Source organism: Trachinotus anak, unplaced genomic scaffold (genome assembly GCF_046630095.1).
Source record: "Trachinotus anak isolate AG129_WGS33_773 ecotype Australia unplaced genomic scaffold, CSIRO_AGI_Tana_v1 ptg000023l, whole genome shotgun sequence".
NCBI lineage: Eukaryota > Metazoa > Chordata > Actinopteri > Carangiformes > Carangidae > Trachinotus > Trachinotus anak.
In genome coordinates, this window is record NW_027273874.1 from 6,989,559 (window position 1) to 7,017,500 (window position 27,942).

At 41.0% G+C, this 27,942-nt stretch overlaps 3 protein-coding genes and 2 non-coding genes across 7 annotated transcripts; 3 read left to right on the plus strand and 2 right to left on the minus strand.

Moving 5' to 3' along the window:
- Positions 1-818: 818 nt before the first annotated feature.
- mus81 (MUS81 structure-specific endonuclease subunit) lies at positions 819-8,562 on the minus strand. 3 transcript variants are annotated; one of them, XM_071459809.1, is made up of 17 exons: positions 8,484-8,562; positions 8,117-8,267; positions 7,719-7,848; positions 6,965-7,050; positions 6,365-6,487; positions 6,193-6,273; positions 5,996-6,084; positions 5,205-5,420; positions 4,978-5,133; positions 4,678-4,805; positions 3,964-4,076; positions 3,705-3,824; positions 3,392-3,487; positions 2,512-2,640; positions 2,198-2,301; positions 1,765-1,848; positions 819-1,173 (listed from the first exon to the last, which is right to left on the minus strand). In XM_071459809.1, the coding sequence occupies exons 2-17, from the start codon at positions 8,255-8,257 to the stop codon at positions 1,107-1,109; spliced, it is 1,863 nt and encodes a 620-aa protein (XP_071315910.1). In that variant the 5' UTR covers positions 8,258-8,267; positions 8,484-8,562; the 3' UTR covers positions 819-1,106. The 3 variants fall into 3 exon arrangements, with proteins under 3 accessions (XP_071315910.1, XP_071315908.1, XP_071315909.1); XM_071459807.1 differs by having other exon boundaries at positions 6,365-6,490; XM_071459808.1 differs by having other exon boundaries at positions 6,365-6,490; positions 8,363-8,503.
- A 1,696-nt stretch (positions 8,563-10,258) lies between these two features.
- Positions 10,259-17,834, minus strand: ovol1a (ovo-like zinc finger 1a). Its single transcript, XM_071459815.1, has 5 exons — positions 17,273-17,834; positions 12,790-13,019; positions 12,291-12,503; positions 11,536-11,680; positions 10,259-11,449 (listed from the first exon to the last, which is right to left on the minus strand). Exons 1-5 carry the CDS (start codon positions 17,370-17,372, stop codon positions 11,100-11,102), a joined length of 1,038 nt encoding a protein of 345 aa, XP_071315916.1. The 5' UTR covers positions 17,373-17,834; the 3' UTR covers positions 10,259-11,099.
- A 4,819-nt stretch (positions 17,835-22,653) lies between these two features.
- LOC139607240 (tripartite motif-containing protein 16-like) lies at positions 22,654-26,379 on the plus strand. Its single transcript, XM_071459961.1, has one exon. The coding sequence runs from the start codon at positions 23,369-23,371 to the stop codon at positions 25,031-25,033; it is 1,665 nt and encodes a 554-aa protein (XP_071316062.1). The 5' UTR covers positions 22,654-23,368; the 3' UTR covers positions 25,034-26,379.
- A 1,065-nt stretch (positions 26,380-27,444) lies between these two features.
- trnan-guu (transfer RNA asparagine (anticodon GUU)) lies at positions 27,445-27,518 on the plus strand. Its single transcript has one exon. It is a non-coding gene; the product is annotated as a tRNA-Asn (tRNA).
- Positions 27,519-27,794: 276 nt separating this feature from the next.
- On the plus strand, positions 27,795-27,868 carry trnan-guu (transfer RNA asparagine (anticodon GUU)). Its single transcript has one exon. It is a non-coding gene; the product is annotated as a tRNA-Asn (tRNA).
- Positions 27,869-27,942: the final 74 nt, after the last annotated feature.

Here is a 27,942-nt window from a genome sequence, read left to right on the forward strand (position 1 = left end):
AAGATGTAATAATGCAGGTGATTGGCTGACCCCGTTTGAATGTGTAAAAACACCAAGCTTTAAAATAAAACTAACATTTGTAAATTTGTACCGTGGTTTAATTTTCTTTTAAATAAATCTGAATTAGTGTCAACTTTCAAATCAACCAGCAACAGTTACAAACAATATTAATATTTTTGCTGTTAGTCTGGACTTGATCATAGATGCTAATTACTGAGAGGATGACATCTAGTGGCAGCTGCAGGAAACTGAAACGACATCTGGACGTGTGTGCTCCCACAAAGAGTCGCAACTAACATCACTAACCTAAAAGCTGAAACCAGTGAATATTACTGGTTATTGGTAACTGATTATCAACTTTGTTGCTGATTAATTTACTTTTGATTGACTAATTGTTGCAGCTCTGCTCCTCTACATCCCAAAATGTTTTTAGTTCATTCTAAGTTAAGATTTAGTTTACAATTTTACCACATGCTGGAAAAATTATGCACACAGTAAATCCAGTACTCCGCTGCTGGAATAATAATAGTTATTGTGTTTGCTGTGATTGTATGTGGCAATTTAATTAGCAAACTGAAATAATAAAGTTTTTAAAATGAGATTTTCAAACATGGTCTCTCTACAAAACATTGTCCAAAAAATTAGCTAATAATAGAGAAACTACCTTAGCAAATGTTTTACTTCAAATTCTGTGACGTCACTAACATTACAGCAAAAAACCAAAAAAACCAAATACGAAAACATGTTGACGTGGTGAACCTGAAGCTTTTGGTATCGCTCTGAGTCTGATATGATCATTTAACATTTGCATTAAAACAAAAGAATATTATTCAAAATAAGAAACTTTATTGATCCAATATCGGGACACGTTTGTGAAATTCTACATACAAGTTTTCATTAATAATATTTTAAAGTACACAAAAATAGCAGCATCTTTACATTTACATAAACATGTAGAAAACCGTGCAGTGATTCTGTTCAAGTAAATGAGGAACTGGAAATTAATGATGAAATGTTATAATCACATTACAGGGTGAGTGAGCGTGAGTTTGTGCAGATAATATCTGAATGGGTGAAACAAAGTGTTCATCCATGATTGTGTGTGTTTATGACAGAGGTCCTTGTGTACAGTACAGCTGATAAACTGTTCTGCTCAGAGCTGGGCCAAGGTTTCTGAAACACAAAGAAAATAAAACATTAACTAGTTGAAATTACTCCTCTTTTCTCTTACTTTTGTTTTGTTGGGTGTAGATGGAGTTTCATGAGGTGGACATGATCCTATAACTGAAGTTAGCATGAAAATGATCAACATCAGAGCTGCAAGGTTTACCCTGGACGATGTTGACATGTGAGGAGGGAGGACAAGGCATGGATCTATTATAATACATGTATAATAACACATCCATGCACACTTATTGTTCAATGCTTCTTACTTCAAAATGAAGAAAGCACTGAACAACAAGGGCGTTTGTGTATTTGGTTGTGTTGTGAGTATTTACAGAACATGTGTTGTCAAATTGATGAAATTAGTTTATTTTGTCTGTTTACAAGTGTTTTCTGAAGTTGCAGTACGTTCAGTTCTCCGGGTAACAAAGGTCGTTCACAACATAAATTAGTATTTTTTTTTAAACAGTAATTTAAGTTTTCAGTTAAGTCAAAGTTTCATATTGTGTCTGTCTTTTGACCTGTTGACAACAAATACTACGTGAATCACTGGACCACGCTCAGAAAACTACAACTCAAACTGCTGTGAACTCCACAAACCTTTTGAGCTTCCCGTATCGGATGGAAGAGAGGAGTTTCTCCTTCTCTGCTTCGCTTGCACAATGTTCGTAGGCGGTCAGAAGACTGAGATGGAGAGAAGACGGTAAAGTAAAAATGAGACTCCATCTCTTACAGCAGCTTGAAGCCATGATCCTCATTAATATTGTTGTTTCTCTGTCTGGTCTCATAAGTGAGAGTGAATGTGTCTAAATGACCTTCACTTTCCAACTCCTGTGGTGTTTGTTTTCTTGTCTGCTGTTTCTACATCATCTGTCAAAATATGTGCACAAATGTTTCATCTTTTCCTCCGTGAGTTTCTGAAGACGCTGCCACTTCTTTTTCTTTTTTATATAAATAAACCAGTTTTGCAGCATCACTTCCTGTTGCACCAGCTGACAGTGACATGTGTATGATATGTGTGTATATATTTTACCTGTGTGGGGTGCTGTATTGCTCCAGTATAGCTGCTGCTTTGTCTCCAGACAAACCGCTAATCTGCATCAACTGTCTGGCAAACACTTCTCTCACTGTCTGACACTGGAGGAGAAAAGAGGGAAACATTCACAAACACACTTGTAACAAAGGTGATGCTGTGTTTACAGAAAAGAACCAGAATAAGGTCTTAAAGTGTCACTTTATTCCAGTTTATGTTGTTTCTGCAGTGTAAGTGCAAATTGAAAGTGTGGGTTAAAACAGGTGGATGAAGATGTACCCAGTGAGGGCTTATACAGACACACACAAACACACCTTGTTTTTCACTGCACCATAGTTGAACTCTGCAAAAGAAATGAGAGAGCAGGAGGGGGCGCCTCTCTCCTCCTCATCACTGCCTTCATCACCCTCCAGCTGTCTGGAGCGACAGATCAACGTGCGGTCCTGAGAGAAAGTGTGAAGCACAGGTCACAGGTGAGTGAGTGGGGTCTGAAAAAGATTCCTGAGCCTCAAAGAAAATCTGATTCCATCGTTGTCAAACTATTAAAACATCAGTGTTGCTCTGTTCCTTCACCATGAAACACACACTGTAGTTTATGTTGGCTCAGTCCCTCATACACTGTCCTGCTGCTGTAAATACTAACTTGAACACAAAATGTGTATTAATCCGCCGCTGAAAGTAGTCCCTAACAGATGCACTCTCTCTTCCTGTTTGAGTAACGTTTGTTGAAAACTACAGTACACAGCTGTCAGGAAGTTATAAAAAAGTAAATGATATCAATGAAAACAGCTCATCTTTTAAGAGAGGACTTTTAAAATCAACAAGCTTACTGTTTGTGACATAACCCGTGTTTACAGTGTGTCTATTAAGGGTCAGTGAGTCTAAGTGTGTTTATTATTGGACCTATGAGGCGGCTTTCAATATAAAAAGAGGAAAAGAAAAGGAAGCCAAGATGGAATGAAGAGGATCAAACAGACAGAAGAGATTCTGTTGTTAAGTTTGTCAGAAAATGTCTCATTGGCAACTTTTCAACCAATGAAATCACTTTAGCATCTTTAGCAAGTTGTGTTTCCATGAAGCTCTGCAGCTCTGTTTATATAAAGCTTTAAAATCTTAAATAAAATGTTTCCATCAGCTGTGTGTGTGTGTGTGTGTGTGTGTGTGTGTGTGTGTATGTGTGTGTGTGTGAGACACCTGGTATAGTTTAGTCAGGTATCGAGTCATGACGGTGAGGTAGGCTGCAGACTCCCTCACGTCCTGGACCCTCTTCACAAAGAAGCCGTCAACCACCTCTCATATAAACACACAAACATAAAAAAATACACAAAACTAAATCTACAGATCATCAACAGTCCCTTTGCTTATCTGCTGCATGTTTAAGGTAACTTAAACTAACTGAGTTTACTGTCATGTGTGACAAAGAAATCTGTGTATCGCTGAGGGTCTAGTCCAGTCCGAAGTAAACTGACATGTCAGTGCAGGACTCTGTGTGTGTGTGTGTTCACACCTGTGTGTTGACTATGGCCTGCTGCAGCGTAGCTTCAGGTAAACTCAGGTGGGAGGCGGCCGTCCCACACTCTTCCACCAGATAGACGGGCCGACGGAGACCACACCTCTTCAGTCGAAACTGATGGAGGGAAGAGAGGGAGAGAGGAAGAGTTCAACTCTGGGTACAGCACCTTATGAATTAATTTTTCATTATTGTTTATGCTTTAATAAAAAACCGGTGTCGTTGTTGACTAAGAAAATGTTCACAACACACCGACCTTCTGTTCCCTGAAGCGTCCATCGATGATGCTACCACACAGGTCGTCCATCCTTTTCCTCTCGATGATGTAATCAAGGACCAGCTCCCTGCCTGTGGGGGCTCGCAGCTGACCTGGACACAAAGAGAGGAAGAGTGAGATGATCATTCACTCATTATATAGGATAGGATCCAGTCTAAAATACAAAGATCACACTTTTACTGTTTTAGCTCCAACACTATAGAACCAAGATAATATATATTCATTATTTAAAAAATTGTATATGAATTTTTTATGATTATTAGTCCAATAGTTCTACACAGTTGTTTTCATTTTATTTTATTTCTCCATGACTGAACATTCCCTGAAAAAGAGAGGAAACGAGAGGAGAGGAGAGGAGAGGAGAGGAGAGGAGAGGAGAGGAGAGGAGAGGAGAGAAGGACATAAGAGGAAACTCCTAACTGAATATTTAAAGAGAAGGAATCTATATATCAGACAGGGATTTCGATGAGTGTTGGACTGAGTCACAACCATAAAACAGCTGCTCTGATGTTTCCACACTTCTGTGGGTTTGCTGTGGGAAAACTACAACAGAGCGTCGCTTTAAATGTTGCTGCTGCAAAGAATTGTGATACTTCTGGGTCACTTCACCCAGTTAGGAACCTTCCTAAGAAAAAAAAAAGGACTTTTCAACAGCAGCTTAGTTTTGTCTCCTTGTGCTTGCGTCTGCGTTACCTGGGACAGGTGCCACCTTCTCCCGAGCCACCCACAGGAAGTCTCCGACGTTTAGTTTCCTGACATCGAAGTTCACTCCGTTTCTCTGAAGCTCTTTGACCAGCTCCTGCTTACGGTGGCTGCTGCCGCTGCACAAACACATCGACATGTCATGAAACACACACGTGCACTGACAGAAACCTTCAGGATGAAGGATCCAGATTTATAAAACACACTAAATTCTACATAAATAAAACTACACGTGCACATAAATGATCACGTCACAGTTCTTTGACTCAGATACCTGGGACGCTCTCTTACCCAGTAGTTTCAATGAAGTCCACACAGAGTATAATTTCATAGGTTCCAGGTAGAAGACATCCTCCATTCGGCTTCCTGCTTGTGGTCTGTGAATCTGAACCCACCACATCCACCTCCCTCCCAGGCTCAGAGACACAGGCCGAGCTCCTTGTGGAGCTGTGGAGAGAACATCATTTGTTTTGTCCCAGCAGGAAGACGAACATTTCACTTACATAGTGCCCACTCACTGTATTCTGTCCTCCTCCTTCTCTTCTTCGTCTTCATCGCTACCAGTAAGGTCCACAACTCCAGGACCACCACCCTCCTCCTCCTCCGCCGCCGCCGCCTCCTCCTCTCCTTCGCTCCTGACCTCCACTCTGTCCCCCTCTGATTGGTCTTTAGCCCCTTGTTCTGCCGACTCCAGTCGCTCGGCCAAAGCCAGACCCTCCTCAGTCAGAGAATACCTGCAGGACGGAGCGAACACAAGCTTCTGAGCTCCACTTAGGGTTAAAGTTCACTAACCAACCACATCTGAACATCATCTTGATGAACGGAGAACGAGTGTTCAACTCTCATGGTCATTGGTTTGTTTGATGCTACAGGTTCTTAAACTCAGTGAAATCTGCTGCTGAGAACCTGATTACTATTGACACCTGACTACAGGTCTTTCCTCTCTGCTGCTGTCAGGTTGTTTAACAAATATTCCCCTCAGTAGACCACACACACCAAAGACTGACTACTCACCATGTTCAATAATATACACACCAACTGTGCAATGTTCTGAGCAATTATCTGCTGCTATTTTTTATATTTAAATATCTGATTGTACATAATATTTACACTTGTAAGTATTTGATATTGACATTTTGCTTCTGTGGGACCAATCAAGGACTTATGGATCTTATCTTATATATGTTGTCTAACTTAAACTCAGTGTGTTTAAAACAAGCGCAGAAAGTCACTATGATGGTTTCTACTGATAAACCAACAGGTTTCATCTAAATATGAACAAAAACAAACGTGTGTGCTTCCTGTGTACCTCGCAGGATTGTGGGTCTTTATCACCAGGTTCTTCTGGATCAGGGTGCTGACTGAGGACCAGGCCGTGTACTTACTGCCCAGATCTGGCTACAGGCAGACAGACAGACAAGATGAAGACAGGAAGATAAATACTGAGGATTTAGGTGAGCAGACTGGTTGGTCGGGTTTGTTGTGTTATGAAAATATTTTACTTACCACACTAAAAGATTTGTCACAGAGGAGCTGAGCTTCAGCTTGTAGCTCCAGCTTAAACATGTAACCTTTACTCCCTGGGATCTGCAGAGAAACATGACGATAATGACAGAAATCAAGGCAACAGTGCAATACCTGGAAATATTTCAGCTGAGTCTGACAGGGAAAGGTGTACCTGTGACTGTCTGTAAAGCGTGAGCAGTACAGCATAACCCCCAGACCTCTTCTGAGGCACGTACTCCCTCTTCTTCCTCCTTCCTCCTCCTCCTTTATCCTTCCCTTGATCCCCTGCAGCATTCTTCTACAGACAACGATGGATCACAGAGGAAAAGATTAATCACAGCTCATTTAATACTCCACACTGATCACATAACAGTTTCACTTCCCTCTGATTGCTGGATGAAATAACACAAAATGAAGTCAACATCTCCTCTTCATAAAAGTTCTTTATTTACCACATTTACTCTTTATCAGTAAATGATTCTTCGAACCAACACGGGACAACATCATGAAGAACTGTCAGACTTCTTAAATCGTCATGAACAAGCCACATAACCAATAAAGTATTTTTTTTTTAAATGAAAACTCCAAACACTGCTCCTCTACTCATGAGTGCCTGCCACTCAGGGATAAAGTGAAAACACATTGTCTGGTTTAACTCTGACAAACTCACAGTTTACACAGACTTTTACTTGAATGAATTAATTAATTTATTAATCTCCCTGAGTTTCTCTGTGTGGAAACTCTATGATGTGTGTGCTCTCCTTTTCAATACCTTCCTGGATGGAGCCAGGCTGTTGTTGTCTAGTCTGGCAGGAGGGGACGCCCCTTTAGGGAGAGAGTGAATAGGAGCGTCTGGACCTGGAGCAGAGGTGACAAGAAAAAACAGTGTGGACAGAGGAAAGTGGAGACGCTGTACATGTAAACTGATAACAGAAAATCTTAAACTGTAAAACGAAATAATAATCAGACAAATTAGATTTAGCGTGTTGTCTTATTCTTTCTGTTCTGCTTACTTTTACCTTGACAGCTCATACTGTGGTTTATGGTCATTATATTTAATTATATTATTAAATATTTTTCTGTCTCTTCCTTCAACATTTCCTTCTGTTTGAACATACTTAGACAAGCATGGAAAACCAAAGCATATTACAAGTGTATTATTAAACACTCACCATCTTTAGAAAACAATGTACACACACATATATATATAAAAGTTATAAACCTGTGGCTTCATCTGTTTTATTCTGCTGTCTGATTTTATGCTGGTACATTATATGTGCAGATAAATGTATTTAACTAAAAACATACTGTTGTAATTTAACAGGTTTCCCATCTTGTATATTTCAACGCATGCAGCCTTTAATCTGTTTTTTAAACTTATCCCCATAATATCTTGTACTTTGCAGAAACTATTTAAGGTTGTATGGTTGCATGGTAATAAAATCACAACAGCCTTGGCTCCTGTGACATCTGGGCAAGAGTTCAACCAGTCACTTCATTACTCCACACATTCATCAGTTTCTTACCGTTCTCTCTTAAGTGTCGTTGTAGTTTTTCATCCAGTATTTTACAGATCCCGTCTCCAAAGTTTTGGAGGATCTTTGCCTCTTTGGCGTTTTGCAGCGGTAGTGGATACTTGTTCAAAGAGCTGATGGCCTGATAAAAGAATTTTAAAAAATACATACAAAAATTATTTATTTGTGGATAACTGCATGACTAAGTAGGTGTACATGTCATATTAGTGCTTAGTGTCTAATTCTATGCTGCAGCATTAAGATTTAATCTTTTGGTACCCACAAAATAAAAGTACACAGGGGTGTCCAACATACTTTTATAGTATATAATGTGACTAATTCTGCTTTGCTTTAGCTTTTCAGGCTTATTGGAGAACAGCTTCCTGCTCAGTAAGAAGGGCTATGACGACCTTCTGGTAGGTGTACTGGATCTTCAGCCCCTTCTCTCTCGCCTCGTCCCGGAGCTCGGTGAGCCACCGGAGGAACAGCGGGTTCGGGCAGGAGGGCAGGGCGCGTTTCCGACCCAGCAGGACCGGCTCCGAAGCTGGCATCCCTTTGGGCCTGAGAGGAGGGAGACGGCGCCATTAGCTCCACACTGTCAAACTACATTTAGCTGCGACTTTAGCTAACAGAAGCTAACGTTAGCACACTCTAACCAGCAATGTGTCCCGTCTGAGAGTTTTCACCCACAAGGCAGCGACTTTAAAGTAGAAACCAACACGTTGTAGAAAGTTTAAACAGTGAAAACAGCAAACTGGGCCTGATAACGTAGCTCACCTGATGGTTGTGATGGTGCCGCAGCCGCTGGCGCCTTGTATTCAAAAACACTGCGCATGTCTTTGTTGACACCGGTCACATGACCGGAAGTAGGAAGTGACATCGAAAATTAGTTATAAAATAAAAACATGGAGGCGAACAAACGCTTAAATTAATAAAGAAATTGATAGAAAGATTTGAAAAGTGTAATTTTACGAAATAATGATGAATAAATAAAGGAATTAATAAATACTCCATCTCTTTACAGACTGTTGGTATTTCTAAATAAATATCTTGTCTGGACATACACTGTAGGCTACAATACACCGTCGTATAGTTAGACTATATTTAAATAAATAAAATAATAAAATAATAATAAAGCCCATCACAGCACCAGATCCACAAAATGTTTGGTGTTTTCTGCTTGGAAAAGGAACTCAATAACTGACTGATAAATCATCAAAATAGTTGTAATTTTCTGAGGATCAACAAATCAATCAACTAATCATTGCATACTGATAGACTCTAGTGAATGAGATATTGGGCTTATTTATCTTATTAGTATTATTTTGTAATTTATTATAAGTAAGCTGGTGCTGGTGAAGACACCCAAATGGCTTTAAGACACCATGTCACAAAATAAAACCCAACTAACTAAATAAATAAATAAATCTATAGGAAAAACATGAATATGACATAGAAAATACAAAATTTCCCTCCCAAGGGAACAATAGGCCTATCTTGTTATCTACAAGATTGATTGTATGAGTAACCAAATGACTTTCACCTCAGTTGAATACAGTTGGTGTCAGCTGACGTTAAAGACCGTTATGTGGTTGTCACCTGAATCCGCCTCCATGTATCCTCAGGCTGAAGGCAGTTTGCAGGAATCCTCCAACAAGACCCGACAGAGACCAGGAATCCAACCTCACCCTCCCAGCCACATCCTCTGTCGCTCTCTCTCTCTCAAAGCTCACACAGTCAAGAGCTCGGGGGGGAAAAGTAGCATAACAGCCATCATTTGTTGACTCACACACTGGTTAAGAGGCTGTGAAAAGCTTTATAAGTAAATAAAGCTTCCTAAGAAATGAAACCAGGTTGTTTAATGTTGTGAAATGAGACCAGAGGAAACACAAAAGTAATTCTACACCACAAGAAGTGGTTTGAACGTGATATGTCAAAACTCCAGTAAGCAGTACTTATTATTTGGTAGAGCTTTGGCCAACTAACTGTCAAAAAGAGTATGTGCCCTTTATTTATCGCTTGCAAGGCCTTTTTCCTCACAGGTCACCAGTCTATATGACTGTACGCTGCAGTTGCCAAGGCTTTAAAGAATATTACGCTTAAAAAGTTTTTTTTATTTTACAAGAAACCAGCAGAAACAAGGTTTTTGCATCACGTTCTACAGGGGCAGTGTTTGCATTTTTTAAGTCAGAGGACAGCTGCATACCCTACAAGCATCCATAGAAGTTTATGTGGGCATTACTTGTTAGTGCACGCACTTTCATATGTGCCTGCTTTGTGTGTAGTGATTTTTTTGAAAAATGGCTTCTATGGGGATCAAACCAACAGCCTTTATTAGCACCACAAAAGAATATTGGGCAACAGCATCAATATGTACCAATAATACTGATTATAGTTATTTTAAAATTTCAGTTAATGTTTCACAAATTGAGGAGAATTGTCATTTCCTCATAATGTTTTTTTTTTCTTTTTCTTTTTTTGATTAGAAAAGACTTGGGAAATAAATGTGTCCTGCAACTGAAAAAAATAATTTATCATCCAGACCATTAGATGAGTCTTTGAAGAAAGATTTTATTTTATTTCTGGATATATCTTCAGAACAGCAGCAGCAGCAGAAAGTGCTGTTTAATAAACTTCTAAGTTTTTCAAGCACAGCCAGGTCATTATATTTTCTGGAAAATCAGATGCTCTGTGTTGTTTGTATATTTTCTATAAATGTCATAATATTTTCAGTTTTTGTGTAGGCACCATTTCTGGAGGCATTGCAAACCCGTGAAACAGACATTTCAAGGCTTCATCCCGCGACAGCACTTTTTATGAAATTTTCTAACAACTGGCCATGAGCCACTCCACTTATCTACTAGTTGAATTAAAGCTTCACCTCAAACACGTATGAATCAGACAGCATTCAGTAATGTAGGACGCACAATAGACACAATTCATTAAAAAAAAAACAAAAAAAACATTCTCATGTTATATATTACCCCCTTTAATATAATGTTTTCCTTTTTTTAATAGGTACAAAAAATGTTTGCTGTACAGAGATGAGGAAAGATTGAAAATATAAAGGTGGAAAAATATGTTGCTATTGTTAGATATGTAAATAAACTTATCCATGTCACAATCCTGTGTAAAACTATATACGTCAAAGTCCAACTTGGCATTGTTTGGTGCATTAATTCATTTAACATTAACCTTGTACAAATGCCCAAATCCATACACACATATCTTCATAAATATATACATATATAGTACATGCATTTTTTGATTCATCCACCTCTCTTATATCACTTCACTCCATGTCCATCAGTTAATGCAGCCATCCATCCTTCATCCATCCTTCATCCATGCCCCCCGAGCTTATTTTGATGACCTTTCAGGCTCCTCTTTCCTCTACTGCCCCGCTGATCCGGTGGTATCATCACTATCAGCTCCTTGGGGAGAACCTGGAGTGGATCCCCCGACTGCTCCTCCCTCTCTGCCTGCTCCTCCTCCTCCTCCCACTCTTCTTGCAGCCTTCCCCTTCAACAGGGGACTGTCGGGGTGAAGCGTGTGGAGGTGGATCAGCAGCTCGTCCTGAGCTCCCGCCGTGTGGCCGCACTCCTCGCAGACGTACAGCTTGTTGCGTCGCTCCTTGTAGGCGTACTTCAGGGTGACGCTGTGGATCTTCTTCATGTGGGACTCCAGGGAGCAGCGCTGGGTGAAGGCCTTGTCGCACAGGTTGCACTTGTACGGACGGACCCCTGCGCGCACATCAAAAAAGTGTCATATGCTTTCTTGCATTTGTTAAAGCTGAGAAATCATGTGTAACGTGGAAGTGTGCAGCTACCTGTATGTGTGCGCACGTGTCTCTTGAGGTCAAAGGTGTCGTTGAAGCCTTTATTGCAGAAGTTGCACAGGTGTCTCTTGGTCTCGTTGTGACACTTAACGTGTCTGTTTAACATCCGCTGGTACTGGAACGTCTTCTGGCAAATCTACACGCAGCAACAACATGGTCAGGACCCTTTCACTTTACCTTTACGCTGTATGATTAAAACATTAAAGGTGCCACGTAGAGTTTTCTTGGAAACAAATAATAGTTATTTGTACACCTGTTATTTCTTATCAAAGGCATGTATGCATCCTTTAAGTCTTACAAACAAAATTAATGCATTTTCTTCCTCATAAAACATTTGCAAAGCCAATTTAAATATTCTCATTCTTCTTCTTCACTGCCTTTATGAGAAAATATCTACGTTTTTTGCAAGATACATGGATCCATTCCTAAAAACAATGCTTCATAGCCTTGTCAAAAACTCCACATGGTACCTTTAAATTGTGTTTTACAACGTTTGTCATTATTTTGACCAATTTGGATATTTTTTGGTGTCAGGAAAGTTCAACTCGCAGCTGGTACTTGTCACCAAGTAGATCTTAATTTTGCAAAAACAAACCATTTCCTTGGGATTAATACTCTGCATCTATCTATTGTAGTACAACAAATCAATATCATTGATCAAAACACTGTTTTATAATAACAGTTACTTCAAATTAAAACATCCTGGATTTCAGTTTAAAGCTTTTGTTCCCGTCTTGCTGACTCACCTGGCACACAAACGCTGGTGTTGTCCCCGAGGACGAAGTCTGACCTTGACCTGTTGACCTGGTTACCATGGGGACCGCCTCCAGGGCGGCAGGGGTCGTTGTCAAGGCAAGCGGCATCACAGTGGCGGGAGGGGTTACGGATGGCGGGGCGGGGATGGGAGGAAGAGTGAGAGGAAGAGGAGAGGGATTGTGGGGTAACTCGCCTGTAGTCACCTGTGGTGCAGACAGAACAAAAACATCATCTCTGTTACATTTGAATTTAATTTATCTGTATTTGTAACGTCAACAGTTTCCTTCATTTTCACCATTGAAAGAGCAACACTGAGCTGCAATTAGTGATGTTGATGAACTGATGTGAAGAATTGTGAAATTTGAAAATATGAGAAAACTGTTAACTAATGATCATTTCTAGAAGAAGAAACAACCCAGATTTCTCTGTGTAGATTTTCTTTAAATGCTCTCCACCAATACTTTACTCTGTCACTGTTTGTTTCCTCACCTTGATTTTGGATCGGACGTAGGTGGAGCCGCCCTGCGACCTCCTCCTGACCTCTGACTTCTCCTCCGGTGAAGCCGCCGGGCTCTGCGGTCGGCCCAGCACCGTGCTGGACGGCAGCTCGGCGTGTGTCCGCGTGTCGGACACGGAGTGTTTGGTGAGGCAGAGCGGCGTGGTCTCGGCAGGGCTGGCTTCAGCCTCCGTCATCAGGACGGATGGAGGGAAGATGGAGACTAGAAGGAGAGAGAGAGGAAGAGTCAATGTCATATTCTGATTATCTTCTTAAAACACAGCTTTATTGTATAAAACAATACAATTTACTCATCATCACCGGGAAAAATGATCATTAAAGGGGAACTAAAGAGCTGAAAAGGTCAGCTGATTGACTGCAGTAGATTGGCAACTACTTTGATAATAGATTAAGTCATTTCCAAATAAATAAAAAATAACAAAATACAACTGTTTTAGACAAAACAAGACACCAGCTTGGGACATTTTGGACATTTTTTTACATTTTATAGATGAAACACTGAAACAATAAATTGCTGAATATTTTGGCACATATTGTGAATGTGATACGAGTCATTTTTGCATTTTATTTTCAATGGAAATTCTTCTTTTAATTACGATATAAATATAAATATAAATGAATGAAAATTTTTGTTGTAATTCTTGTCTCTTTTGTCTGGAGAATATGATTTAGAGAGAGAGGTACAGAGGGTGAGAGAGGTATAAGGCAAAGGGAGAGAGAGAGAGAGGGAGAGAGAGGGAAACCAAGCAAGATATCTCTTGTGCTATAGAATTTCACAATGAGCCTGCACCGCTTCATATTTGCACAATCTCTCAATTAGCAAACAAGCAGAGTTAAATATGTGTTTGTATGTGTGTCTGCATGGGTGTGGGTGTGCACATGTTTTGGCCTATTGTCTTGAGTGACTTATTTTTGCACGCACAGACGCTGCCATTACAGTTAGACTCGTCCGGCCAGACAGTCTTGCAGCACCAGCTCTGTACCTTCCTCAAACAATCCACCTCCGCAGAGGTGGATACCTCTGTGTGTGTGTGTGTGTGTGTGTGCTTGCTGTGTTCAGGAGCACACAATAACAAAACACTAGACTGAAAGAGGTAGACAGAGAGAGATGTCAGTCATAGAAACCACTGAGCCTCCAACCTACAGGTGTGTGTTTGTGTATCTTTGTGTTCAGGCGGCACCGAGGCAGGTGTGGTCCGGCTCAGAGGAGAAGACAGCGAATCAGTTGACTCTGCAGGGCCTGAGTCAGATAAAATTCAAATGTGGATGCAAATGAAGGCCCACAGCGAGCTATAAAGATGAAAACGACACAACATCCGGTCTGAAAAGCAGCACAGGTAACGGTTCTATAGTGTCCATACTGCACTAAAACACATAAACAAGTCTCTCTGAATGCCTTTATTATAGATACCTATAATAATATTAATGTATGGGACACTTCATTTCATTCACTGGGTTACAATAGGTCAAGAGGAGAATCCCTCCCTTTACACACGGTTTTGAATCTTTCCTAATTGTTCCTGTGAGGTGATAGTTTCTGTGGCGACTGCTGCCGGCTGGACATTTAATCTCATCTTGTATTGTTTGTTCACCTCTCCTTCCCCCCTCACCAGAGAATGAGGTGTGTGTGCTTGGGTATATGTGTGTGTTTGGAAGGTCGGGTGAGGGGGTTGAAAATATCCCCAACTTCAATAGAGAGAGAGAGAGAGAGAGAGAGAGAGAGTGAGAGAGGAGGCGTTGTGTTGATCTAAACGCTGTTTAATATTTTCTTTCTGTCCATTTAATGTCGCTCACCTGGCACAAAGAGTCAACAATCAGTAGATAACTTTATCAAACACAGGGCGTGAGCCTGTGTGCTTGTTTGTGCATGTATATGTGTGTGTGTGTGTGTGTGTGTGTGTGTGTGTGTGTGTGTGTGTGTGTGTGTGTGTGTGTGTGTGTGTGTGTTTGCTAAAGGCGTAGTACCGCAGCAATAGGTTGTCTGCAAGGTCCGTTACATTTCCTCCCATCCAATAAACATTAACCTCGCAGCAACCTCAGGACAGACCGAGAGCAGGGACACTTAGAGCAAAATGATGAACCCACAGACACCAGCAGCTCTAAAGCAAACTAATGAACAAGTGGAATCTCACAAGAATCCAGGAAGTCCCTGACAAACAACCCATTAAAACAACATGTCATATTCTATATGTCAGCCTTTATCCGGATTAAACAAACCAGTTTTAGAGGCGCTGGAAGGTGGAGTTTGTCACACAGCCAGGCTAGCTGTTTCCCTTTGTTTCCAGTCTTTGTGCTAAGCTAAGTTAGCCAGCTGCTGGCTCCAGCATTAAAGTGGCATCAAGCCAATACATAAATAAATAAACATGTTTCCCAAAATGCTGAACCTGTTCTTTAATAACTAAAGCTAGATAGATAGATAGATAGATAGATAGATAGATAGATAGATAGATAGATAGATAGATAGATTGATAGATAGATAGATAGAGGTGTGTTAATAAATGAGAGGAGGGATAAACTATTATAAACTAAACAGAGGCTGACCCACCACATCAGAAACAGGTCCTGGCACATGTTTGTGGATAAGGAGATAAAAATAAACCCCCACACCTACACACACACACACACACAGAGAGAGAGAGAGAGAAAGAGAGAGAGAGAAATCTTTCAAATATAATGGCATCTGGCTCCTCATAAAAGTATTCAACACGCCTGTTTCTCTCTCTCTCTCTCTCTCTCTCTCTCGCTCTCTCTCTCTCTGTATATGTGTGTGTGTGTGTGTGTGTGTGTGTGTGTGTCTTTCTGTCACAAGTCAGGCAGGTACATCAAGTAACGGCACATACCAGAAACTTTAGCTGAGACCGTTGCTGGGTTTGGTGAGGAGTGTCAGCTATGCGTAATTACGCACAACAACTGCTGTTTATTATGGAGATAATTTCTCGTAGCAATTAGGATCTTTTCATGAAAAAAAAAAAAAATTCTCCAATTGATTCATATTTTGGTTGTTGCGTGTTGCGTAAGGTCAATATTTACTAGAAGTCAGAGCTATAGAATCTCGTTGTGTAAAACAGGTAAATTTAGCTCCAGGAAATTAGTTCATTGTTTTTTTTTTGAGCGTAAAAACAGCCTTAAAAAGCCTAAAACACCCGCCTGCTTCTGTTGAGATTATTAAATATTATTTGACAAGAGTTTTAATTGTTTCTTTGTTCTTTTTCATGCGTTTAAAAAACCACCTGGAAGCTCTTGGTTCAGTTCAGTTCATCCAAAGGTTCCGGTTTCAAACACCACGGAGGATGTAAAAGTCAATGATTAAAAGCTAACGGTGATGAGATGAGGAGAGAAACAGACACTCAGAGAGAGAAGAGAAGGGGGGATGGGTGAGAGAGGGAAGCAGAGCAGAGAGAGAGAGAGGTTTTAGGGTGTAGTCCGTTACTCGTTATCTGATACCGACGTGGTCTTACAATAAAAACTCCGCCGACGGCAACAATGGGGATTGTTCTCAAGGAGAGAGGGAGAGAAGAGGAGTTGTTGGGGAAGAGGTGGATTCCTTCAACCTGTCATTGAAATGCAAACAGCTCAGTTGAAGTCTAAAGCGTCAAGCTCAGATTTGACAGTTAACACATGTCAGCGCTTGCACTTCTTCACTTATACGTTGTTTTCCAATGGCACAAACTGCAATGAAATCAATGATGTCATCAAATAATGGATCGTTTAATCCATTTAATGTCTTGATTCGGATTTTAAGTTGTGCTTCATTCATCTCAGGATGTGAGGACAACAGCTTTAAAATCAATTTAAATCAGTTCTCAGACAATGATTCAAAAGTCTTAGAGCTGAATGACTCTCAGTGTGTTATAATGAGCCAATGTAGTCTACACAAGTCAATGCAGTGCTTCTCTGTACAAGGAAGAAGGCTGCAATCAGGGGTTGAAGGTCGATATGTGAAAAGCAACGGGCCCTGTGATCGTTTATAGGCCGCAGAGCTGTTAAACGACAGATATGAAAACTGAAGTGTAAAGGTACTGACTTTTATTCTGACAATGATGTTTAAATAATGGAGCCTTTAAATGTTATTTCGACGATAATTCGACGAGGAACTTCTCAGCTTTTATTTTTAAAGCAGATTTAAAATTAAAATGAGGATTAAAGAGGCCAGGAGATAAAATTACACAACTTCTCCCCGCAGGCAGGAGCCACACTCTCCCTCCTTGCGGCCCTTTGTGTTTCCCGTTATTCGGTGGCCCCGGACGGCACCCACACCGTTACAACCCCACCCCACCACCCGACCCCCTCCCCAACCCGCCACACTGACATTCCCGGTGGATCCAAGCATTAAATCCACAAATAACTCCGTGCGCAAAGACGCGCCAGGACCTCGCCCGGGCACCTCCACAGTGGCTGCTCTAGAGACACACAACAAAACAGCAGATCTGGCTCATTACGGCGGCGTGGACTCACCTGGGATGTAGACGTCCCCCCGCTCATGGTCAGGGAGTTCGCTCCAGTTCCGTTTACCCGGCGACACATTCGCCTTCTTCACCAAGAAGGCCCTCGGCATGCTCGGCTTAAAAACCCAGATCCGTGGAGGGAATTGCGGGGAAGTGGCTCTTTCTCGACACGGAGGCAATGGAAAGTTAGAAAAGCAGGAAACTCCAGAGTTCGGGGACAGGAATGGAAGGTGTCGGTCCCCTCCTCTCCTTCCTCCTTGCACCTTTCTTGTCGTTTCGTAAGCCGTGGACCGCTTTATCTCCGTCCCCCCCCCTTCCTAACACACCTTTTCCCTCAGGTTGAGTCTCAAAGGGAAGGAAGGCGCTTCGGCGTCGGGACAGGTGAGTCCGCTCAGGTGAGCAAGCCGGACAGGTAAGGCCGAGTATCACCTACAGCGCCCTGAAATAACGGGAGTGTGTGTGAGGGAGAGAGCTAAGGGAAAAGATATCCCTGATCACACACACAGAGAGAGAGAGAGGGAGAGGGAGGGAGAGAGAGAGACGACAGAGGTGGGTCAAAACGCAGCACAGGTACTCATTTAAAAAGCAGGAAACAGGCGCCAGCGCGCATGCGCGTCAGAAATAACGGTGACAACAACCTGGAGGGAGCCTGGGTTAGGCCTCAGTATACCTGCTGAACCGGTTTACCCCTCCTTCCTCTCTCTCTCTCTGCCCCAGTCTTTCCTTTCCTCTCTCTATCTCCACCTCTTCTCCATTCCGCTTTAAGGTGTGGGGAACGGTGGAAGTGACAAGAAGGGGAAGAGAATGTAGGGAATAGGCTAGAGTGTGTGTGTGTGTGTGTGTGTGTGTGTGTGTGTGTGGATATATAGACACACACACACACACACACCTTCCCCCTGGAGATACATGAACACACATGCAAAACAAAACACACTCTAAGTGTTTGACCTTTGACATTTTCAGTTGAGGATCTTCTGTGTTCTTGGTTTGAGAGGAAGATTTCAGGATGAATCAAACTGTTCTCCGTCACTGCAGACACAGTTCAGGGAGGAAGCTCCATCACATCATCTTATCTGATACACATTTAAAGGTTGATTTGGATACTGACGTGGTTTTCTCCCTTCATTAAACCGACACAGTCTAATACACCTGCGCTGCATTAAATCCTCCCTTCATGACACTTACAATGGTCGTGTTTTCACCTGTCTGTTTGTTTGTTTGTTAGAAGGATTACACAAAAAAGTACTGAACTGATTTGCATCAAACTTGGTGGAGGGATGGGGCGAGGTTCAGGAGAGAACCCATTCAATGTTGGTGTGGATCCAGGAATGTTTATCACGTCCTTTAACATTGCGAGAGAGAGCGTTTTTCATCATATATTCTGTTTGTGAAATAATGTTTGGATCTTGATGAAAAAAAAACAGACATATTGGTGGTGGTTGTATAATCTGGCGCAGATCCAGATAATAATCTTGGCCAATTGTTTGGCCTTGGCAGATCAGTGCCGTTCTAGTCTGAGCTGTTGATTCCTGGAGGCTGCAGGCAGTGGTGCTGTCAAACTGCACTGACAGGTGTTTCTGTTACGTAGTCCACCCCAATTATATCAGTGAGTAAATGAAATACTTCTCTTTATAATGCAACACAATTCAACAGCACCAGATTTAAATTCTTTAGCTGTAGGTGTAAATATATGTTTATATCAGAAAAGTATCAGAAAACTTTCTTTACTGTTTGTTGTTTTGTTCAGTTTCTGCAGTGTTGTTCTTTTGCACACTGGACACTCTGGATTGATTGTTGTATGTTAAATACATGTTGCATCATTAATGGATTTCTGTGCAGGTCATTCACATAATGTTGTGCTTGGAGAATATTCTGAAATTACATGAGAAGTTCATCAGTAAAGGCAAAAATAAAAGCCAACGTTATAAATCTACAGCAGCCGTCTGTGTTCCTCTAGCTCTGTCATGGTGTAAAATCAGGCCAGTGTTGAGATATCTTGTTCTCTGGGTTAAATAAAACCTTTAAAAAAAGTTCTCAATGGTGCCTTTATATCCTGTGGGAAATATCAGAATCATGATGGAAACCTTTGCAAATGATCAAACAGGGGGTAAATTCAAATGTGCTTCAGATGCAACAGATTAGTTCTCATTTGTAGGAAGTTTCAAAGAAGACAGGCATCACATTCACTTTAGTGTGAAGCACAGAACTCGAGTATTAAATAGTGGAACTACTTTCTTTACTATTTACTTTCCACATGAGGAATATTAAGTGAAATTCAGTCGTTTTGAGACATGCAACAAATAATTTCAGATTTATTATATTTTTCCAGTATTGACTGTAACCCTGACTATTCAGCACTTTTCTGGAGACACAGAGGAATAAGGATTACAGCTGCTGTTACAGGTTAATTAGTGGATGGACAAAATAAATCAGCAGCTTTTTAATCATTTTTCAAGCAAAAATAATAGAAATTCACAGGTTGCAGCTTCAGAAAATTTTACTGTTTTTCTTTGTTGTTTAACATGAAATTTTATTTGGATAAAATGGGTTATTTGATTATTTTCTCACAGTTTATCTTCTGATTATTATGGATTTATGTATATTATATATTCACTGACCCAGTGATGCTTAGTTAATTAGTTTAATATCACAGCTAAAAAGACCAATACAGGCCTGTAGGTATGTAAATGACTCATTCAGGGGTCGTTGTTTGCCCCACCTTTCCCTCCCTGCTGTGTGTTTACAGCCCCCTCCAGCTCCTGCACTGTTCTCTTGGTCTTTGTAATTAAACCACACACACATACACCCACACATACACCGTTCCCTAAATGACCTCTCGAAACACCTGAAGCCTACATAATAACCCACTGCATCCCCTACATGCGTTTTGGTGCCGTCCACCTCAGTTTCTTCTTCTCTACAAGAGCCTCCGTCTCACATTTAACCACAGAATACGACAAAGCAAAGCAATACATCGTTGTCCATCTTTTTGCCCCAATTTGGTTTTGTGTGGTTTGTGTAGCTGGCTGATCAGTCAGATAGCACACATACATGGACACGGCTATTTCTGAAACAAACACATAGTGGATAAATGTACTCACACAGAATTCAGACACTCAAATAGGAGGTGATTTCACTTTACCTCCGGACAGAGCCGGGCTAGCTGTTTCCCTCTGTTTCCAGTCTTTATGCTAAGCTAAGCTAATCATCATCTGGCCGCAGCTTCAACTTCAGCTCACTTGCACAGCTGCATATGTTTGTACCGTTCTGTGAAAATGTAATGAAATGTTGACATAAAGAGATTTAGAATCAGCCTCACTGAGTTTCACAGAGTATCAGTTATAGATGATGACGTGTTGTCTCATGGATCAGGAACATCAGATGTGTTGCTTCACTGGCTGCTTACGACATTTACTTTAATGTATTTTTTCATTTCAAGGGCCTTAAACCAGTTGTAAGAAGGAACCCTCTAACCCTGACTAAGATTCCTCCTCTTTGTTGAAGTTCCTGCGTGCCACCACTTGCAAGGTTTTTCCATTTGCATGTGCAGATATACAAAATAGATGCAGTTAAAGTACAAAATGTGCGCAGCATTTGTCAGCTGCTAATTCCTGTGGCTTTACAGAGGACGAGGAGCCAGTTATGAAAGAGAGGTGTCTGATGAGAGGAGTGGTGCAGGATGAACGAGGACTGAACGGGGCTGCCGGAGTAGTTTGGGCAGATCAGCTAAACCTGCTCCCTCCTCTCCTTCTTCCTAACTGTCATCAGTATTATTATCCTTTTTGTCACATCACCTTTAACCCTCTTTCTTGTGTTCAGACGGCTTTTGGATGTGTGTTTTGCTCTGTATCAGCCCACAGACAGATTTAAATCAGTTAAAATAGAGGTAAAGATGCAGAGAGTGGAGGGAGGTGACTGCTCTTCAGACCAGTTCAACCGGATCAACAACCTCATCTTCTCCCGTCTCCTCTACACGACTGTTATTTCTTTGTCTTTTCTCTTTCTGTTTGTGTTTCTACATTAAAGGAACACACTGATTTTTTTGTCTTACCCTGTTGGCCACAATCTTTATTAACCTATAAGTGATAATAGACACTGATTACCTGATATCACATTTAGTGTCAGACACCTGATGAATAATGTTGTATCCTTGAGTCCACAAGCCTTTACTGCCTTATATTTGATTAATATTCATATTAAGTATAATTTTATCTGGAAAATATCAACAGGATGTGAAAGAACTTGTATGCATCGTGTATGTTGCCTGAGAGGCAAAATCCAGGGAGAAAAGGTCTGGAAATGACTCACTGCTGCTTCTAAGCTTATGCTGGTGATGACTCAGATGAGTCTCTCAGCTCTTTGGCACTTCATATCATCTCTCGATGTTGGTGGCTGCACAGTCAGTCAGAGGACACTGCCTGCAGAGTGATGGGGACGTATCGCCCCATATCCCAAAATCTCACCCTATGTTTAAAAACGCCCAATTGTGAATTTGAGAATTTCAGATGTGACTTTGGTGATTAATGGTGGCATCAAAAGTGACGCTTTAGATAGCAAAGCACACTGAACAAAAACTTTCTGTTCATTTGAATGAATTTAAACTTTATCTTATGACATTTTAAGATACACTTGCCAGCCAATTACAAATAAGTTTCCCTGGACATAAGATATAAGTCATCAAGTCGATCACTCTTAAACATCCATCACCATTAACAAACTTCCTCTCTGTTGTTTGTTGCCCCATTGGACCTAATTCTTGGTAATGCCACCATGTCCCAAGATCTAAACATTTCCCATGGTGACTACAGTGTAATCATAACGGAATCGATCCAAGAGCTTTTTACACCAAATGCGTTATTTGTGAATTCCTTGAATAACATCAGTATCAAATTGTAAAACCGTCAAGTTGATATTGGACTGTAAAAAGTCATTGTAGAGTTTTAAAAATAAGAGATGGCAAAAAATGTTTGAGGTTTTGAAGATATCAACACTCCCTCGAGCCTTTTAGATCTCGTTTGATTAGAAAAGGAGTGGACACATATTTACTTACCTACTTATTCCTGTTTTTTGACTTTCAGTTCAATTCAATTTGTAAAGGGCCAAATCATAATATACATTATATCAAGGCTCTTTACAGGGTCAGGTCAAGACCTTACTTTGTTATAGAGAAAAACCCAACAGGTCCCACAAAGAGCAGCACTTGGTGACGGGGGGGAGGAAAAACTCCCTTTTAACAGGAACAAATCTCCAATAGAACCTGGCTTAGGGTGGGGTTGGGGTTGGGGGGGGGGGTGTCTGCCTCGACTGGTTGGGTTTAAGAGGAGAAAGAGGGGGTGGGGGGAGGGGGAGACCAGGGACAGCTGTATAGGTAATGGTGTTAATAATAATGACAGATAACAGTGGTTAATAGTAATGATGAAAACCCCTGATTCTGCTCTTAGAAACTGTAGGAACCACAAGTAGACCTGCATTTATTTTAGAGAGCGAAGTGTCCTATTGGGAAAATAGGGAACTATAAGCTCTTTCTCTTTCATTTCTCTTCTGTTGTCTTTCTCTCCCTCCCTCTGTCAGCGTCATGTCATTATCGTTGACTCATTTGCAAACATTATAGGCTTTGGTTTCTCCGCAATATGTGGAAGCACTGGTCAGGTAGCATACCTGTGTGTGCATGGTTAAAGGATACAAGCAGAATGAAAACATGGTAGAAAACAAGGTAGGTAATGGACAGACAGACACATATAGACAGGTGCTATTAACACATACAGCCCCAATTAAACCGCTTCTTGTCCTGGAATGACAGAAACAGGCAGCCCCTTTCAATGCAGAAGTGCACATTAAGGAAGTGAACTGTGTTTTGACATCAGAGGGTGGTGTTTATCTGATATTGAAAGTGTTTGACTTCACTGTCTCTGAATCTTGGCACAGGAAAGGTATCATCTTGACCAGGACATGTGCTGTAAGTTTTTGTATTATTATTGTTGAGAATTACTACCTAGTCAAGTGATTTTGGCTCCTCTTTCTTGTGCCTACATGAAAAAGAAGACGTCAGTTTTGGTTTGGATCACAAGGCAGATTTCCACTTTTTTCACTGCTTCTAAGAGGAAAAATGGCGCAACAAGGAAATCAGAGCGAATGGGAGAAACTTTGCTGTTCAGTCTGTCTGGATCTATTAACGGATCCAGTGACTGTTCCCTGTGGACACAACTACTGCATGAGCTGTATTAAAAGCCACTTTGATGAGGAAGATAAGAAGAAAGTCCACAGCTGTCCTCTGTGCAGAAAGACCTTTGTACCAAGGCCTGTCCTGGAGAAAAACACCGTGTTAGCAGAGTTAGTGGAGGAGCTGAAGAAGACTGGACCCCAAGCTGCTCCAGCTGATCACTGCTATGCCGGACCTGGAGATGTGGCTTGCGATGTCTGCACTGGGAGGAAGCTGAAAGCTCTGAAGTCCTGCCTGGTGTGTCTGGTCTCTTACTGTGACCAACACCTTCAGCCTCACTACAAGTCCCCTGCCTTTGAAAATCACAAGCTGATCAACCCTTCCATGAAACTGAAACAGCACATCTGCCCTCAGCACAACGAGGTGATGAAGATTTTCTGCCGCACTGATCAGAAGTGCATCTGTTTTCTCTGCTCCATGAATGAACACAAAGGCCACACAACAGTTTCAGCTGAAGCAGAAAGGACTGAGAAGCAGAAAGAGCTTGGGGCAAGTCTGCAAAACATCCAGCAGAGAATCCAGATCAGAGAGAAAGATGTGAAGGTGCTTCAACTGGAGGTGGAGGCTATCAATGGCTCTGCAGATAAAGCAGTGGAGCACAGTGAGAAGATCTTCACTGAGCTGATCTGTCTCATCAAGGAAAAAAGCTCTGAACTGAAGCAGCAGATCAGATCCCATCAGATAAGTGAAGTCAGTCGAGTTAAAGAGCTGGAAAAGAAGCTGGAGCAGGAGATCGATGAGCTGAGGAGGACAGATGCAGAGCTGAGGCAGCTCTCACGCAGAGAAGACCACACAGAATTTCTACTCAGTTACTCATTCAAGTCAAAAGTCAGCAAATCTACAGACTCATCCGGTATCAATATGCGTCCTCTGAAGTACTTTGAGGATGTGAAAGCAGCTGCGTCAGAGACCAGAGATCATCTACAGGCCATCCTCGGTGAGAGATGGAACAACGTCTCACTGACAGTGAGATCAGTGGATGTTCTACTGCCTAAAGCACAGCCCAAGACCAGAGATGAGTTTTTAAAATATTCATATCAAGTGACACTGGATCCACCTACAGCCCACAGTGACCTGATGCTATGTGATGGGAACAAAGAAGTGGTAGAGAGATTCACGATAAATGATAAACCAAATAGATTCATTGACAGGAAGCAGGTCCTGAGTAGAGAGAGGCTGACTCAGCGTTGCTACTGGGAGGTGGAGTGGAGTGGGAAAGGAGTTGCAGTAGCAGTGGCATACAAGAAAATTTCTGAAATGGATAAAAGTGGATTTGGAAACAATAGTGAGTCTTGGGCATTAGATTGTTTCAAAAAGAGTTACAAATTCAGACATAACAATGTTACAACTCCTATCGCAGGTCCTCAGTCCTCCAGAGTGGGAGTGTATCTTGATCACGGTGCAGGTATTCTGTCTTTCTACAGCGTTTCTGACACCATGACTCTCCTCCACAGAGTCCAGACCACTTTCACTCAGCCACTCTATGCTGGAATTTGCATTTGGACAAATTTTTGGGATGATACCACTGCTAGGTTTATTAAGATAGAGTAGACAGGAGATATTAAAAAATCAATTGGTGACACTGTGACTTCTCTACGATGTGGTATTTTTAAATGTATTTTCCAGAGATCAAATGTCAATCAAACAGTTTGGGCAGGACTCGGATATACTCATGTGATTTCCTATTGATGTAGTTTTGGATCTTAGGTCCTTTCTTTGGGAAGCCACGGTGATTGACACTGCTTCTTCTTGTGCCTATTTGTATTATATCACAATGCAAATGAACATATGAAATTGTAACCTGCAATGAGGCTTACATAGTACAGCAGTATATATTTAAATTGTTTGTATGTTTTTATTTTTGCACTTTCCTTTCCTCTGTATGAAGTATTAATGGAGCAGCACCGCTGCAATGCTATTTTGTGAATGTGCTACAAAGATGTAATCAATACTCTGATCAATTCAAAATTATTTGTAACTTTCCTCAACAGCACTGATATACTGTACATGTTTAACAGTGATTACTGTATATGAATCATATGAAATGAATACAGAGATGGTAAGACTGATTTTTTCGACAGGATTTAATGTTAATGTGAACACAGTTAATCAATAAAGTTGTTTAATTATTAAGAATGAATAAGGGATTTCTTGTGTTTTCATTACAGGAAATTAGTGGAAGCTGCTGGAGAACATTTGGTGCAATTATTAAAATGCATTTGAGGAAATTAAACACAAATACAGCCCCAAACCTTTAGGAACCAGAAACCAAAAGTAAGCAGCAGTGTTATCAAAGAGGGAAGGACAATCATTTTGTGAAATTATCCATTTATATGTGCTCAGAGGATGTTTAGTTCAAGATTTCTCAACTTGTTTTGTCATGACTTCAGGCGGTAGTTGTCAAATTGACATATAAATTTCAGTTTTTCATGGAGCTTCTTGATGTGGGCTTGCTAAGACTGAACAATTGTCCACAGCTGGATGCTGTGTTAACATCACAGACTGTAAGATAAGGAAGGGCAACAGATCTAAATAGTCAGACAATAAAGTTGAAAACAAACCCCCATGTTAATTTTAGTTGTTTAGAAGAGAAAACAAAAGTGAACAGTAAAACTTTTACCCTCAAGATTAATTCTAAAACTTTGATCGAAGGCCTATTTTAGTGAATACATTGTAATTAAAATGGATAGAACCGATGGAAGGAGCCACGAAAATAATATACAAGTTGTAATAAACCATATTTTTCATGTATAATGATAACAACATTGCTTTTATAATTTCTGTTTATTACAAACAAAAAACACAAAAACTTCCTGTGCAGTACTGCTGTTTTTGGCACCAGTGTATCATCAATCACATGTCAAATTGTAAAACCTTCAAGTTAATATTTGGCTGTAAAAAGTCATCACAGAGTTTTAAAAATGAGAGAAGGAAAACATTCTTTGGGACTTTGAAGATATTTGCCACTCCCTCATGCTATTTAAATCTCATTAAGGAGTGGACACATGTTTACTGAACTTCTTATTCCTGTTTTTTGACTTTCGATTCTCTTCAGTTGTCTTTCTCTCTGTCAGCGTCATGACATTATTATTACTCTGCATACTGCTTTGGCTTTGGCTTTTCCACAAAATGCGGGAGCACTGGTCAGGTAGCATACCTGTGTGTGTGTGTGGTTGTTTGGACCGAGAAAAGATCAGATAATATTATATTTATTCCATTAGACAGTGGCTGTGTGCTGACATGTGTTGGGGTGTGTGGCTGCTGTTTAGTCACTGGGCTGAAGTGTTTGATTGATGGACGCAAGCTGAATTTCTCCCAGTGAAGAAATGAAAGCAAGAAAAAAAAAAAAATCAAAGGACACAAAGGGCTTAATGAGAAAGAAAACAAACCTGATGAACAGAATGAAAACATGGTGTCATTAAAGACTAAGACTCTAAATGCTAATCTAAATACTGTCAAAAAAGTCAGACTCAGCTTGTAGTTATGTAGCAATTTGCCAACACCTTTTTGAGAGTTAAAGCTGCTTTAAAGGTGTATTAACCGAGATTTACTCCCATTTTCGTTCTTCTTTTAGCTCTGTTTTTGGTCTCCCAAAGGAAATACTCAGCACTGTGGCTGGTAAATGCTTCACCGTGTTCACCGGCCAGCTGCTAACTTTCTCTGTCTGTTGTTTGTTGCTCGACAGTTCTGTTTACGAGTGACCCCTTCCACACTACCCACAGTCATTTGATCCATTGTTAATATGAAAATATGAACTATAGCAGTTTTAAGTCCAGAAATCATGTATTCAAATCTGAAATCAACCTTCTGTGCACCGCATGGAGGTAGATCTGGAGCAGATCTTACCGTGAATCTGTGTCCCAGCTTAAATACTGTGGGTCAACTGATATAAAAATAAAAGTGAAAATAACAGATGCAGGTGGGTGGGGATTGAAGATGCCACACCCCCTACCCCAACGCATGTCTCTGTGGCGCAATTGGTTAGCGCGTTCGGCTGTTAACCGAAAGGTTGGTGGTTCAAGCCCACCCAGGGACGTTTTACACTTTAACAAACAAGGATACATATCATCTACATAAAAAAACCTACTTTCTTTGGCAAGAGGGGCACTCTTAAAGAAGCCAAGAGCTAAGGGTAAATAGTGAACATTATCAGGAGTGACATACCCACCAGTACACTCCTATACCTCTGGTAAATGAGACGCTTTCCATGTTTCCATAATGATCAGTCTGACTCCCAGAATGAAAAAAGAACAGACATTACAGATTTAGGTGGGTGGGGATTGAAGAGGCCACACCCCCTCTAAGAAAACATGTCTCTGTGGCGCAATCGGTTAGCGCGTTCGGCTGTTAACCGAAAGGTTGGTGGTTCAAGCCCACCCAGGGACGTTTTACACTTAGACAAACAAGGATATACACAATCTAGATGGAAGACCCACTTTCTGTGGCGAGAGGGGAAGCCT